Source organism: Streptopelia decaocto (assembly GCF_964273445.1).
Source record: "Streptopelia decaocto genome assembly, chromosome: 2".
Taxonomy (NCBI): Eukaryota; Metazoa; Chordata; class Aves; order Columbiformes; family Columbidae; genus Streptopelia; species Streptopelia decaocto.
This window is the reverse complement of record NC_138655.1, coordinates 59,493,975-59,508,528: the sequence shown is the minus strand read 5'-3', so window position 1 is coordinate 59,508,528 and position 14,554 is coordinate 59,493,975. Positions and strand designations below refer to the sequence as shown.

The window sequence follows — 14,554 nt, the reverse complement described above, 5'->3', positions numbered from 1 at the left end:
ATAAAAGGTGGCTACAAAGAAGACGGAGACTCTCTTTTTACAAGGAGTCACATGGAAAAGATGGGGGGGCAATGGGTACAAGTTGCTTCTGGGAGATTCTGATTGGACACGAGGGAAATTTTTCACAGTGAAATCAATCAGTCTTTGGAATAAACTACCCAGGGAAACGGTGGATTCCCCAACACTGGACACTTTCAAGATTCAGCTGGGCGGGGTGCTGGGTCACCTTGTATAGACTGAGTTTTTGCCAAGAAAGGTTGGACCAGATGATCTCTGAGGTGTCTTCCAACCTGGTATTCTGCGATTCTATTACTTAATTCACGTCTGCACCCCCAAGCCTTTGTGTCTTGGTACAAGGGTTACGTTATCAGACATGCAGCAAGCATTCTGAATCTGGCAGCATCTTAGCATTTCTCTTCTACTCCCACAGATATGAAGCTGACTGAATATGAGGCAGAAATAATTAGGATTACAGGCATCTTGACTACAAACATTTCAGCCCTACCTGGATCACGCTAGGCAGCTGCAATATTAACTCTTACTCACCTTTCACCACTTACCAAAACTACATTGGAGAATAAATCTATTTATTGCCAGATTTTCTGGAGTGAATGGAACAAATGCAAAGAAGAGCCTCATGGAGACTTAACAACAAAAACCCAGCAAGATCCCCTGCGAACCACACACTGTACTGAGCATGCAATACTTGCCCCAGCAGTAGGAAGCAGAAAGCAGTTCCTTCATAGATAGAAAAAAAAAAAAAAAAAAAAAGAATTCTTTCTAGTTACTGTTTAAGGAATTAAGTTACAGAATAGACAGAAAAGAACACATCAAGCGTGGACAACACAAACGATAATTACTTACTACCAAGCTTGGATTGTTTTTTTAAAAAAACAAAACAAACAAAAAACAAAACAAAGCAAAAAAAACACAAAACAAAACAACCCCCAAACCAGCTATAACCAAGACCTAAGGAGCAGGTGGTATTAATATTTTCTTGAATTCCAGTAGTGAGTCTGCAAGTCACAACTACAAGAAAACGTGAAAAATTGCACATACTTTTTCTAAGATAGAAGTCATTTATCCTTGATCTCCTAGTTTATTTGTCTGATTTCCCAGGGCTTAAAATTCCACTCCTTTTTTAAAGTGAATCTAGGACAGCATCAAGTGAATACATGAAGATTAACAGCATATGTAATTTTTTTACTGTGGAACTAAATAAGAACTATTTGCATGCTTGGAAACCAATAAATAGTATACTACCTTTGAAATGGAGACTTTTGTTATGACTTTTCTAATTTTTTAAAGGAAGAAAACAATAAAAGTTATCAAAAAGATAACCTATGCTACATCCACAGACATTTAAAAATCATATTCTAGTTATGTTCTGGCAATTTTTCTTCTTGCTTTGAAATGTAGGAATTAATATAATCAGTATACAGAAATGTTTTGAAAAGTCAGCTAGCAGGGGCAAAACAAAATCATACAGAACAGTTTAAATTGTAGACACTGCAATTTAAATGGTTAAATCAGATGCCCAAATTTTGTCTTTTTTTGTTTGTTTGTTTTAGAATATCATTAAGATATAGAACACTCCACCAACCTTTTTGTGAACGAATTTTTTATTTACATACTGTATCCAGAAGCAGATACATAAATCCTTATACAATTATTTTTTCAAAAATGTGCAAGAAATTACTATAATTTTGTTTACAAACCAAAACACATTAAAATCAATGGACTTTGGATAATTCACTTTGTGGCGTGCTTAGTACAAACAGTGCACACCAGGTCTGAAACAGAGAAAAGTGTAAACTACAGCAATCTAGATTGCAAGTATTAACTTCATGGCACTCCATCATCACTATAAAAATTCTTTAACCCAACATGTATTCATACAAAATTCATTAAGAATTTTTCATTATCTGTGTAGAATTTAGAACGCTCTTCAGATACAACAATGCCATATTTCCCAAATTGTGAACTACCATCTAGCCCATTTTTTTTATTTATAAAGAATGCTTGCAATTTTTATTCTTTGCAGTCATAAAAAGATTTTAACAAATTAAATTGGCAATCATTCATTTATCCATAGTTTAGCTCAGAATTTGTAAGTTCCATAACAGAGAAATACTTCTCGTCAGAATCATAGCCCATATATTGCTGGTATGGTGTTTAAAATTCATAATTCCAGTATTCACAGAGATGAAATGCATCAAAACAAAAACTGCACAGATTTCATGTAGCCCAGCAGTCAATATTCACAGAAAGAAACTGGCTTTAACAAAATGTAAAGTCAGCTCATCTGCAAAAAAAGAGTTTAATTAATAATTGCATTTCTGATCCTTCTGACAGAAAGATATTTTTATAAAAAAGATGGCATTCACTATGTCAACAGCAGGATAAGTGCTATATCCTTCAAACAGATCAAAGAATACACATTACTTTCAGTTGTTTATTAACACTGGTTTACAACAACAACAACAAAAAAGGAAATTGTGCAAACTTACTTTTCTATTTCCAAATACAAGGTGTTGTTTTACTCTTCTGATTGGTAAAACAATGTTATCAATAATGTCAATCATCTCAGATGCTCAAAAAAGGAGTTTTATTTCAAAGTTTCATTTTTAAAAACATTTTTTCACAACTCAATTGCATAAAAAGCATACCTTTTGAACCCTTAAGCTGTTGTGCTGAATAAATAGCCGTATTTCTGCTCTATAAGGATCATATTCAGTTAGCTTTTATTCCTAGTGTATCTACTTCCAAAGGTCCCCAAAATATCCTCAATCATTTTCCTTTTATTTGTCAAGGACACTTTTTTACTCTAATTTTCATGAAGAAGAAGTCAACACAATTTCTGTGGTTACTCTGAATACTTCTAAATTGTCTCATAACTAAATGTTATATGTTTCTTTTCCATTAATCTTTATTATAAGAAATTGTCAGTATCTTTAATGTTTTTGAAGCAATTTTTCTGGGTTCCTTCTGCTGGCTTGACAGTTATCTCAGCATGAAAAAAATACTGCTAGGTTCTGATTAATGAAACCTGTAAAAACAATTATTTTTGTCTACCTACTACTGATTTAAAGTATTTTGAGCTTAGTTGAAGCATCATCACAATTTTTTAATCTAGAAATGAAGTGCTATATGGTTCTCACACCCTAGGCCTCAATCATTTTACAGTGTTCCTTTTGTGGAAGCTTTATGGCGAGGGGGGGCGGGGGCTGGGTAATGACAAAGTTAACTTGACCTGATTAAGTTCACAGATGAAGAACACAGCAAGGAAGGCAATTCAAAAAACATATAGTTGAAACAGAGGTTTTTTAAAAAAGCATCAACACACATGAGTGTACAGACTGAAATTTATAAAGGCATGGCAAGAAATTTAGCATGTGCATTCTTGCATGTTTTTCAATTCAGCAGTAAGACCAGGATATTATAGCTTCAACTACTTAAGTTTCAATGCAATGACTGCTAAATTAATGCATGTGGTGTAGTAGAAACGTATGTTTAATGCATTCAATAGTGGTATTAAATGGCAAAGAAAATATTTAATACAATATAATCTTTCAAAGATTCTGCAGAATGCATAGGCCCTCTAGCTTGTATGGGGAAAGAATTTTTAAAGTGAAGAAAATGCCAGAGGTTTTCTTCCAAAAGTATGCATCTGAAATCCATAAAAATGCTTTTCTTTTTCCTCCCCACAGAGAGAATCAGAACACTGTACCATACAATAGGTTATTGTGCCTTTTTGAATTAAGTTAGTGATCCTGATTCAGGGGAAGGGGGCTGGGGGGGAAGTCAGTAGAGGAAAAAAAGAAAACAGAATTCACACTTGCATACATATATCTCAACGGCAGAGCCAAAAAATTACGCATATAGACTGCTCTAGATTTTTTTTAAGTTTAAAACTTTAACAGACTAAAGAAGAAATCCTTATTCTCCCTCCCTTAAAAGCAAAGGCAGCCTTTATCTACCTTTGATTTTCCTTTTTTTAATTATTTTTTTAGTTAAGCATTATGGTCAAAAAATAAATTAAAAAAATATAAATTTAGTCTATCAATTCAGGCAACCCAAGATGTAGTGCTATTGCACCACCTTGCAGCAATATTGTATTATCACTAAAGACTCATTTCAGGGGACAAAAGGCTAGATTAAACAAGAAGAAAATGACCTAAACAAGAAAGCTGTTTCAAAAATGAACAGCTTTTTCTAAGCTGATGTTTACTGACTAGCAACTCCTATCAGAGATGGGGAAGATGACATTCTAAAATACAAAACGGGGAGGCAGAGGCAGGCAAAGCAGGCCCCCCTCCCAAGCCAGACATTACCCCTTTAACAAATAACTCATAAAAGTGATAGAATCATGGCGGGGGGCGGAACAAAAAAAAAAAAAACAACCAAAAAAAACTCCAACAACCTGAAACAAAACAAGAAAATGCCATGGATTAATCTTGCATGACAAAAATATTACAGTGTAGAACCTGTACTCCCCACTGAAAGTCTCTTTTTCCCTACAGAAGGTTAGAATAACTGTAAGCTTTTCAAATGCCAGAATCTTTGACAGATATCATAAACGTTTACTTAACTGATTCAATATTTCACATGTCAAAATGTATTTTGTGATAATAAACTGAAATATTTTCTGCGGTCAGTGTATATCCAAACCTCTCTTCCCCATGATTTCAAAGGCTACAAGAACAGAGCTTTAGAGATGTATTTTAAGTATCTTTCATCCAAAATGTTATCAGTCTTGTTCCTTCCTCCCCTAAGGATATCCCAAGAAAGGGAAAAAATATCCAAAGGACACTAGTGTATTACTGCATTTCTGAAGGGAAAAAAAAAATATATGCAGAAAATCATAAAATTTCAAGTAGTTTGAATATAAATTGTAGAAATCATCCTATCAGAAACGTTACCCAATCCCTAAAATGGCTTATCCATTTATGTTCCCATAGTAACAATTCCTAGAGTCTTCCTACAAATCCAGGGAATTCCCACTCCCATCACCCCCCCAAGAGGAGGCAGGAGCAAAAAGGACAGAAAGAGGGGACCTGGTAGGTGTTCATTTAAGTGTGGCATGTTTTTAAAAGGTAATATTTGACAAGGCCCCAATACCGCAATTTCCTTATAGGTACTACACATTGACTTTCACAGACTTCTTTTTTTTAAAGGCCATTTTTAGAAGGACAGAATACTGAGACAAGAAGAAAGCTGAACCAACCTTCTCAAACACAAAATAGTGTACAGACAATACAAGGTTTAGGAGAAAGATTTTTTTTTTCCAAAGATATGCTGCATAACCATGTTTTTATCATACAGCTCTGTCTATAAGTTCTAAATCAGGGCATATCTCTATAGAAATTCATAATTAAGATACTAGGAAATTGGTTTTCACATAGATGTAAATTCTGTAATTTAGAATACCAATGTTTTTTATTCACAATCATTTTTTTTAAAACAGGCTATTTTAAAGGAAAAAAACCCATTCAACAAGTTTCATTTGACTTTTACTTATGGTTGAATACACATCAAATGTGCTTTCAATGCATAAAAATCACAGTGGATAGCAGCAAAGGACTTGGGGGAAATTAAGGAAAATTTGATCATTCACATTGTGATTAATCTGCACATTGATGAAAGATAGCTATTTCACACTTCTAAAAATAAACTTGAGATCATTCTTAAAAAAAAAAAAAGCCCCCCAAAATACACAAAAACCCCCAAAACAAACATAAATCCAAATGCATTACTTTTCTTTTACACACAAAAATGAAATATTTTTATGGCAGCAAAATATTTTGATAATAATGAAAGTCTGTAAACTGTAATTCAATCTCTTTTTGTTGTTGTTGTTCCCAAAGTGCAAGATGCAAGATTCCCATAAGCTTTCAGTAGTGCTTTTCCTGTAAATAATCCTTCATTTTGTTTGGCAAAGGCAGTTTCTGAATCAGGTCTATTCTGGTGTACTGACGTATTACAAAACGACACAGGTATTGTAAAGAACGCACCTGCATAAACCGAGAGACTGGATTTGTCAGTCTCACTGGGTAAGTTGCAGATCCAGGCAGTCGGGATCTCGAATAGCAGAAAGCTCCATTTTCAGAGTCCCTGATTGAATGTTCAATTAAGTCAACTATAGATGTATGTCCCTCCACATCTGGTTGTTCATAAAAGCTAAACCTACCATTTGAGTGTTCAATTCTAGTGTGAAGAGTTTTTCCATGGGAACGAAAACTCAAACTTAAAAGATAACGATCATCAGAACTATCTCGAACAAGAAACGAGCCATCAGGCACATTAGCTAATTTTCCCTCTGCCTCCCAACGTGTAATGGGGCCCCAGTACCATCCTTGTTTTGCAAGTTTTTTCAGTTCTTCTGTGAGACTTGTCACAACCATAGGACCACTGTTCTGTACAGAATCATAAACTCTTCCAACTCCAGGGGCAGTGTTAGGATCAAAATTCAAATGGCAGCGCACACTTTCAGCCATGTGGGCATCTGTGCCATTTAATCCATTGAAGTTCCTTTGGATTTGATTATTTTGCATTGGAGGTAGCAAAGGTGAGAGTGGAGGGACATCACTATGATTAACTCTTGGGCTTTGCAACATGACTCCTGTGGTACCAATCAACAAACCATTCACTGTCTGGTCCACAAAGATATCCGGTGCAACAACTACATCCTGATCCACTTGGCTCTCTTCTTCATGGAAAGCATTTCCCCCCACTTGAGAAGAAACCGTTGAAACTTCCATGGGTGAGGAACTATCCAGACAGTAACTACGTGATCCTTCCAAAGGATACATTCCCTCATCTAAAGGCACAGTATACTGAATGTAGTCCTGAGGCATTAATCCAATAACTACAGGCACATGTTCATCAATATGAAGATGCAAGTCCCCATTCTGAGATTCCGTATTTTTTAATGCATTGTTTTGTTCCTGGAACACGTTGTCTGACTGCAAGTCATGGAAGTCCTTTCGAACGCCATTCAGTGCTGGGCTGGGATTAGAGGAATGGACCAAGGCCTTGACTTTCACTTCCATTTTGATGCAAGTCTCTTCCGAATTTGTAGGTCGAAGGGGCCATGGAGTTGGACTGTAATGGTGATTACGGAGGGAAGTGGATCTCAGAGGTCTTTGAGCTCGCACATCTTTGAAGGTTATTGGAGCAGATGAGGAAGAAAAGGTGTCATCATCTGCAGAGCTTACAGATGGTGTGCTGCCTTTGCCTTTCTGTTTTTGTTTTGCTGAAAGCCTCCTTTTTAACGTACCCATTAAGCTTTCACTTTTTGATCTATTTTTGCCTCCTTTTTCATCTTCACTATTGACTTCACAGCTAGCCAAATCTTTACCATAGCAGCTGCCAAACAAGGAGTCATCTTTTCCAAATTCACTCAACGATGGCTGCTGAACCACTACAAAGTCGCTTTCATCTTTACTTTTATTTAAGTTAAAGGACTTGCGAATTGTTTTGAGACTAATTTTCTTCATTATGACAAGTTACCAAGTCTGGCTGATCAGCAGTGCTTGTGGTGATATAGCCCTAACACATGCAGAGCAGCTTCTGCTTCATTTATGTGTTTTATCCAGCCTCATTTAACTTCAAGAGCCATTTCCTAGAAACAAATAAAAAAACAATTAACTTCACAAAAGAAATATTTTTAAAATTATCTATAAGGGTTTCCGCCTCTCCAAACAAAACATAAATTGCAAGTAACGATCATGAAATCGAAGTAAATAGAGAGAGCCGATTTGGAAACCAATCAGACTCAAAAAAATGAATCTGCTAGATCTGCCTCAGAGACTTCCACAACTTCTTTTCCTGCTTTTAGCATGCTATTTTTAAAATATACACACACATTATATCACACTGATAGGCATCTATATTTAATGCACATATATAAAATTTTCAAGCACAGAAACATGCCTCTCTTTCAGCAGGCTCTTAAAAAAATCCCCACTAAAATACCTATATAAGACATTCTATCCAACAGGATTCCTAGATACAGGTTAAATTGAGATTAGTCCAAAAATCACGGTCTTACAAGGTCATACTTTACACAGAAAAGTTAAGCATTATTGAAATAGTTACATAATTACAGGAAAACTAACTCCAGTCAAAAAATAGAGAGGAACTAATAACAAAGTAAAATCTGTTTAGAGCAAACCATAGAAGACCCCTCCTTAACTTCTAGGAAACAAATGTGATTTCCAAATCCTGTTTTAGGTATAGAGGTCACATCACAGGCCCTCCTTGCCTAGTGCTATTAGAACTTTTCTTCCTCCAGTAATTTTGCCAAGACTAAGTGGGCACATCTGCTCAAGTCCCAGATAACTTCTTCCACCTGGCATCTTCCAGAGTCAGGTATCCACCCCCTCCATCAGTTTGTCTGTTCAGCTTGTTTATGGTTTGTTTGGGTTTTGTTTGTGGGTTGGTTTTAATTTTTAATATCAGTTAGACCTTCCAAAGCAAGCAGTTCTGCAAAGAGGGAAAGAACAAGGAGGGAAAGAGAAGAGACGGAAGTTGCTGCTGCCACATAAATAGGTACTACAGTTAGTAGTAGCTGTTTTGCATGTACGTCCAAATACATGTTATGCGGCAGACAAGCCTGGCTCCAGGCTAAACATGGCAAACTGGAGGAGTCCAAGAATCTTTCAAGTCATATTCCAAGTTTGGGGACTGAGAGGAAAAGTAAACAGCCCTTCTGTACACACTTCCCACTTTTCTCCCACGGTATCACAAAATAAGCAACTAGGAAAAGTGGTACAATTAACTGAAATAAGTTTTATCAACTAAACAATACAATTTTCTAAAATAACCATTCAAAAATTGCATAAAAGCATTAAGGAGAATGATTACTATAATCAAACAGCAATCCATTGACCTTTACTCTTGTCCAGTCCAACTTTTGCAGTCCTCAAGTACACAAAGGCTAAAAGATCTTATACAAAGTAAACTAAAACACAATGTAAGATTATGAACTTCAAAATACCTTGAAAAAAATTAAGTAAAGCCCTGCTGCTTGGCGGGGGGGTGAACACTGTTCTCATAAGCAGCAGAAGCACTAAAGCTAGATTTACTTGGATTTGTATCCTAGTTCAGTCTTCAAATTTTCTACACTATCTGCACCACTCTACCTCGAAGACTCATTCTGTCTTTGCCATAACCTCCAACATTTCCCAAGTCAAACTTCAGCGTGTCTTCAGCTCTTCCAGTTTCCTTTTTTCTAGTTACTAAACAGCACTTTCCTTTCTCTCAATAAGAAACTAAAAGCTTCCTCAAGCTTCTTCTTCTGCCTGTAAAATTATTTACTTGCCATCAGCAAAGAACAAACATGCCCTAAAAACCTGTTTACTGAACAAAAGACTAAGAACCAACTCTTGTTAAAAATGAAAATTAAATCCTTAAAAAAAAAAAAACAAACAAAAAAACACCAATCAAAAACAAAACCACCCCCCCCCCGACACACACACACCTCACAAAAAAACACAGGCCCAGTATTTTATTAGAAGTTCATTACTTATTTTCCACTCTTAACATGACTCCTGTGGTATCTGGAGTCCTGACACCTTAAAAACTGTATTCCACTAACAAAATTGGAAGATGATACTAAGATATGCACATGTATTTTCAAAGGGTAAGACATTACTTTTGTTTTCCTTTTCTTATAACAGATGCATTCAGAAGTGTAAAATTTCATGTTTTAAAATACTGATATTTAATATGAGCTCCATATGTTTGGAATAATTGGGAAATATGGAAGTGCTGAAAACCAAACATGAGTAGAATATATTTAGTGGGTTTCATATGTCTGAAATCTGCCATATCAGAGTAGCTGATAAAGTACAGTAATTAAGAAAAAGCTAGATACCGATGAAGGGAGAGTTACATGTCAATTAAAAGTAGACTTAAAATGCCTTGTTGACCTTATATTCCTAAACCATTTGGATTTCACCATCTTACCAATTCACAGTACTCTTTTCATTGTATGTAACTAAATGAACTTTTGTATCATTTTCATTGTACGTAACAAAATGAGTGAAAAATATCATTTCAGGATTCTATGCTGCTCCTAAACTGAGAGTGTCTGTCCATTTGATAAATTTAACTGTGCCTTTGTGTATATATTCCCTGGGAACACTCACATTAGCCCCACTTGTGAAACCCATAATGTTTTCCAACTGCTTCTGACAGACATCCACAAGCTGATACTACTTCCACTGTAAGAGATATATTTCCCCATCCTTGTGGGAAATGCGTCATCCTGTTTGCAATTCCTAATCCTAAAAAAGCAAGTATGAAATAAAGTCTCCCTTCTGAGCTGGGAATGAAAATAAAAGAACATGATCACATTGCTAACTGGGGAAACAGTATGTATAGAGCCCCAAACTGTCTTGTTCACTTTTTTTTTTTTTCCAAAATATTTAGTTACCTAAAATTTGACTAAAAGATCTATATCCATATACTTGGAAATGTAGAATTTTCCACTGTCTGCATCTAGAAGAGCTGAAACAGAAAAGCCCAGCATGCATCCCTTCCTGGAATACAACAAAATGAGCTACTCAACTTCTTCACAACCTTCAGCACTACAATAGCTTCATTAGTATTTTGTACCAATTATGGCACCACCGAAGTCTCCCACTGACGTGCTCTTCCAGTGCCATCTGCTGTGTAGTGAATTCAGACAGCTTAACTAGAGACACCTCTAAAAATTCTGCTGACAGGTATTTGCAACTATAAGCAGACTCTGAATTACACCAAGGCATGGTGGCTATGTAGGCTGAATTACCTGGAACACACAGAGTGAAAATGAGAGATTATTCAGAGCCAGAAAGAGAATCAAATGTTAACACACAGAAAAAAGTCAGAATGAAACTCTGACTGAACTTCCGCCACAAATTCTGCATCTTGGAATCTTTTAAATTATGCAGGTTGAAAAAACACAGGCCTCCTGACAAAAATTACCTGGACTACCAGATTACTACCCAGCAAACACCACGGTCCCTTTTGTGTTTATAAAAAATAATCAGAACTACATTTGCACATCTCATTTTGAGGTGAAGAACCACATGTATTAATCACGTAAAAATGTGAAATTATTAGTGAAGACATTTAAAGCCAAAACTAATCTACAGGCTACTTCTCAGAAATGTAAAGAGCAGGTCATGCAATCATATATTGTTATTATAGTGGCCAGTACCAGTTTATTAAAAATTATGTAAGCTGAAATAAAAAAAAAAACAAACCACACACCAAAACAAAAAAACCAAGCCTGTGTAAATCTAGTTTGAATATTCGATACTTCAGAGTAGTTTCAGTTTGATGCTACAAAGGGGTTTTAATGGACTATAATCAGACAGCTATCTCAATTCAGTGTTTGCAAAAGTACACCAACAAAAAGTTTGATTATTTATATGGCCTTTGTTTCTTTTTCACAGTTTTAGGTTAGGTGCGCTCATTTCCAGAAACAAATACTATAACCAATGTTGCCAGAATACACTACTACAGAAATAAAACAGTGTTAACTTTTAAGAGTTGGGACAGAAATCATCACACTGGAACCATAGAGCAAAATCCAAGTCATGGTTGAAAAAGAATTGGCTTAAAAAAAGTCATTACAAAAATGGCTCAGAACTTTTAATCTGCACTGTTTCGGATAACTTAAGACTTTCCTAAAATAAACGTTAATCTGCTCAATTCTTTCCACAAAGTGAAACAGTGAAGAATTAAACTTCATTTTTTTGAACACACAGCTACATTATTCCTGAGAAGTCTGGCTATCCGTGAGAAATACATAATTTTTATTCTTATACTGAATCGTAGTAAGACAAAACATTAACAACTTCATGTTAAGCAGATCTTCAGAACATTTGGCACAACTGAGCATGGTGCCAAACTGAAGAGAATAATGTAGACTAGTTGAGGAACAACCATGGAAAGTATGTATCTGGAGATCTGGAAGTTCCAGTTTGGCAAAAAGAAAAAGCTTTTTCACCATGAGGAGAGTCAGGCAGTAGAAGATGTTCCCCAGAGAAGTTGTGTAGTCTCCACCCTTGTAGGCTTCTAAAATCCAGCCATGCAAGGTCCAAAGAAACACTGCCAGATCTCAGGGCTGAGAGGTTAGACGTGAGACATCCTGAGGTCCTTTTTAAAACTCAATTATTCTGTGATTCTATGACCTTAAAATTTGCAAGCTGTCTTAAATTTAGTTAAATGCAATATTTTACATTTATTTTTAAGAAAAGTTCATGTTTGAAAATGCCTAGGAACTTAATTTAAAATTTCAATGCAGTATTACAGATTTGCCAACTATTTCTACTGTTGAGCAGAACATCCAGCTTATAGATAACATGTAAAAGCTAGAATTAACTGCAAATATTCTACTACAGAGAATCATAGCACATATACTTCAAATGTATTGCATTTTTGACACAATTATTTATATAAAGAAAATAACTAACAATACCTTGAAACTGGAAAAAAGTTTCTGCATTCCTGGGGCATGATAAGCACCAGGTTTTCATTACAGTGAGATAATGAAGCCTAGTCTCATTATCTGCAGAAATATGAGGTGGTGTTCCCCTTCTGCCGCCGAACTCTCACTGAAATATATTCATACATTACTTGGAAGGGAGTTCCAACAACAGCATCTTAAGATAACACAGATTTCAAGTGCTATATTTTGGAAATTCCCAAATATCTAAATTTATTTCAGAATTCCTAAATCCACTGATGTAAATTACTAAGAAGTTGTTCTCCATGCCTGTTCCTGTTAATTTTACTTTAATAATGAAGTCCATATCACTGAAAGGTATTTCTCCAAAGCAGTAACAGACAATATTGACTCAAGATATTTCCTTCTATGTACTTGAAGTTTCAGTCTATGTGAGCACAAAAAACACACATAAAACACTCATTAAGTAAAAACAGATTAAAAGAGAGATTAAATACCTATTTCAAACATCAGCAGTTTCTGATAGAACACACACGCACTACATGGCAGCTTTCAGCTTTCTCATTATACATGCCAGTGGCATACTGAAGATGGTGATGTTTTTCCCTTCCCTGAACTTCAAGTAAATTTCTACATTACTTCATTTAAAAACTCTTCATGTTACAGAGTAATCTAAACTCCATCTCATACTTTTATATCTTGAAAACAAGAAAAAAGGTAAATGGTTTTAACAGTAGCTTGCTTTGTAACAGGTGAACATTGTTCTAATATAAGATAATACAATTGTGGATCTTATAAAAGCCCATCCACTCTTGCACACCTGCTTTTCTAGTGAGTGTGAAGAAGCTCAGATGCACACCTTCATATAAAATTAAAACAAGGTGTACGAAAAAAAATAAAAACCACATAAACCCACGATTATAAGCTCATCTGACAGTACTTTGTACTCTTAAAAATTCAAGAGTACTTAAAGCTTCCTATTTTTAAGCTAGCTAATCAAATGCCTGGAAACAGAGTACATGTTATTCACCATAAATTTAAACTTCCACCCTGCAAGATGTGAACAGCTGAGGAAAGTTAATTTAATAGGCTTTACACAAATAAAAAAATTAAAAATCAACACACAACAATAAGTCATGTAATTTCTTCTTTTTTTTTTTTTCCCCTCCTTTTACAAAGCCTAAAAGAAAACCAGTCCATGGACACTAGTGCTCTAACACTATAGTCATCCTAATCACTATTAGCAAACTTCAGCTGAGAATAAGCAAAGTATGCCTTTGGTAATAAGCAGAAAAGTGGGGTAAAGTAATAATGAAAACTTGACAAAGAGATTTTTCTTCAACACCATTAGTGGAATTAACTGCATGAGAAAAACAAAACAAAACAAAACAAACAAACAAAAAAAACCACAACACAAGGTAAAAAAAAAAAAAAAAAAAAACACACAAGAAGTCCAAATACCTTGACTACTTGTCTCTGGCCTGCTGCTGAAAAAGGATGTCCCTTAGTATCTGGTTGGGGTTTGTTTTTTTTTTTTTTTTTTTTTTTGTTTTTTTGTTTGTTTTTTTTTTTTTCTTTCCTTTAAACACTACTCACTGCAAGCAGCCATGGATTAAGTCCTGTTCTTCTTTCCCATATTTGGTTGTAGGACAGAATATTTCTATCTGATTGGTAGTTTTCCTCTGGGGAGTAACTAAGGAGTGTTAAGTGGCATCTTTGTATTACAGTTCATCTGTGTATATACAGTCTTGTAACTACAATAATCTCATCACTACAACAGCCAAAACCAGCTACTAACACCAGCAGTCCTCACCCAAGGTTACATCTCCCTTACACAATTGATTGGGGCACATGTCTCTTCCTGAGCTACCAGACACTAATCTCTGTATTAAACCGAAACCAGCACCAGTTGATATCAGCTGGTATCTGCTCAAGAACACACAACACATTGCAATACCAATATTGCTGCTAGACTAGGAAGCTCTGGGGGAGCTGGGTGGGTGACAGCCGGAACAGGAACTACTTCAGCCGCTCCTGCTACACCTCTCAGCAACTGGGAATCAACACACAAACAGGGAACAAAGCAGACTG

The 14,554-nt window shown here is 35.6% G+C and overlaps 1 protein-coding gene across 2 annotated transcripts in view; it reads right to left on the bottom strand.

Annotated features, from left to right (window-relative positions):
* Window positions 1–1,610: 1,610 nt before the first annotated feature.
* Window positions 1,611–14,554, bottom strand: part of SOCS6 (suppressor of cytokine signaling 6) — a 30,785-nt gene continuing 17,841 nt past the window's right edge. For both annotated transcript variants that reach the window (XM_082044281.1, XM_082044280.1), the window contains exon 2: window positions 1,611–7,624. In XM_082044281.1, the coding sequence (XP_081900407.1) occupies window positions 5,895–7,499 (1,605 nt within the window). In that variant the 5' untranslated portion in view covers window positions 7,500–7,624 and the 3' untranslated portion in view covers window positions 1,611–5,894. The remainder of the gene's footprint in view (window positions 7,625–14,554) is intronic.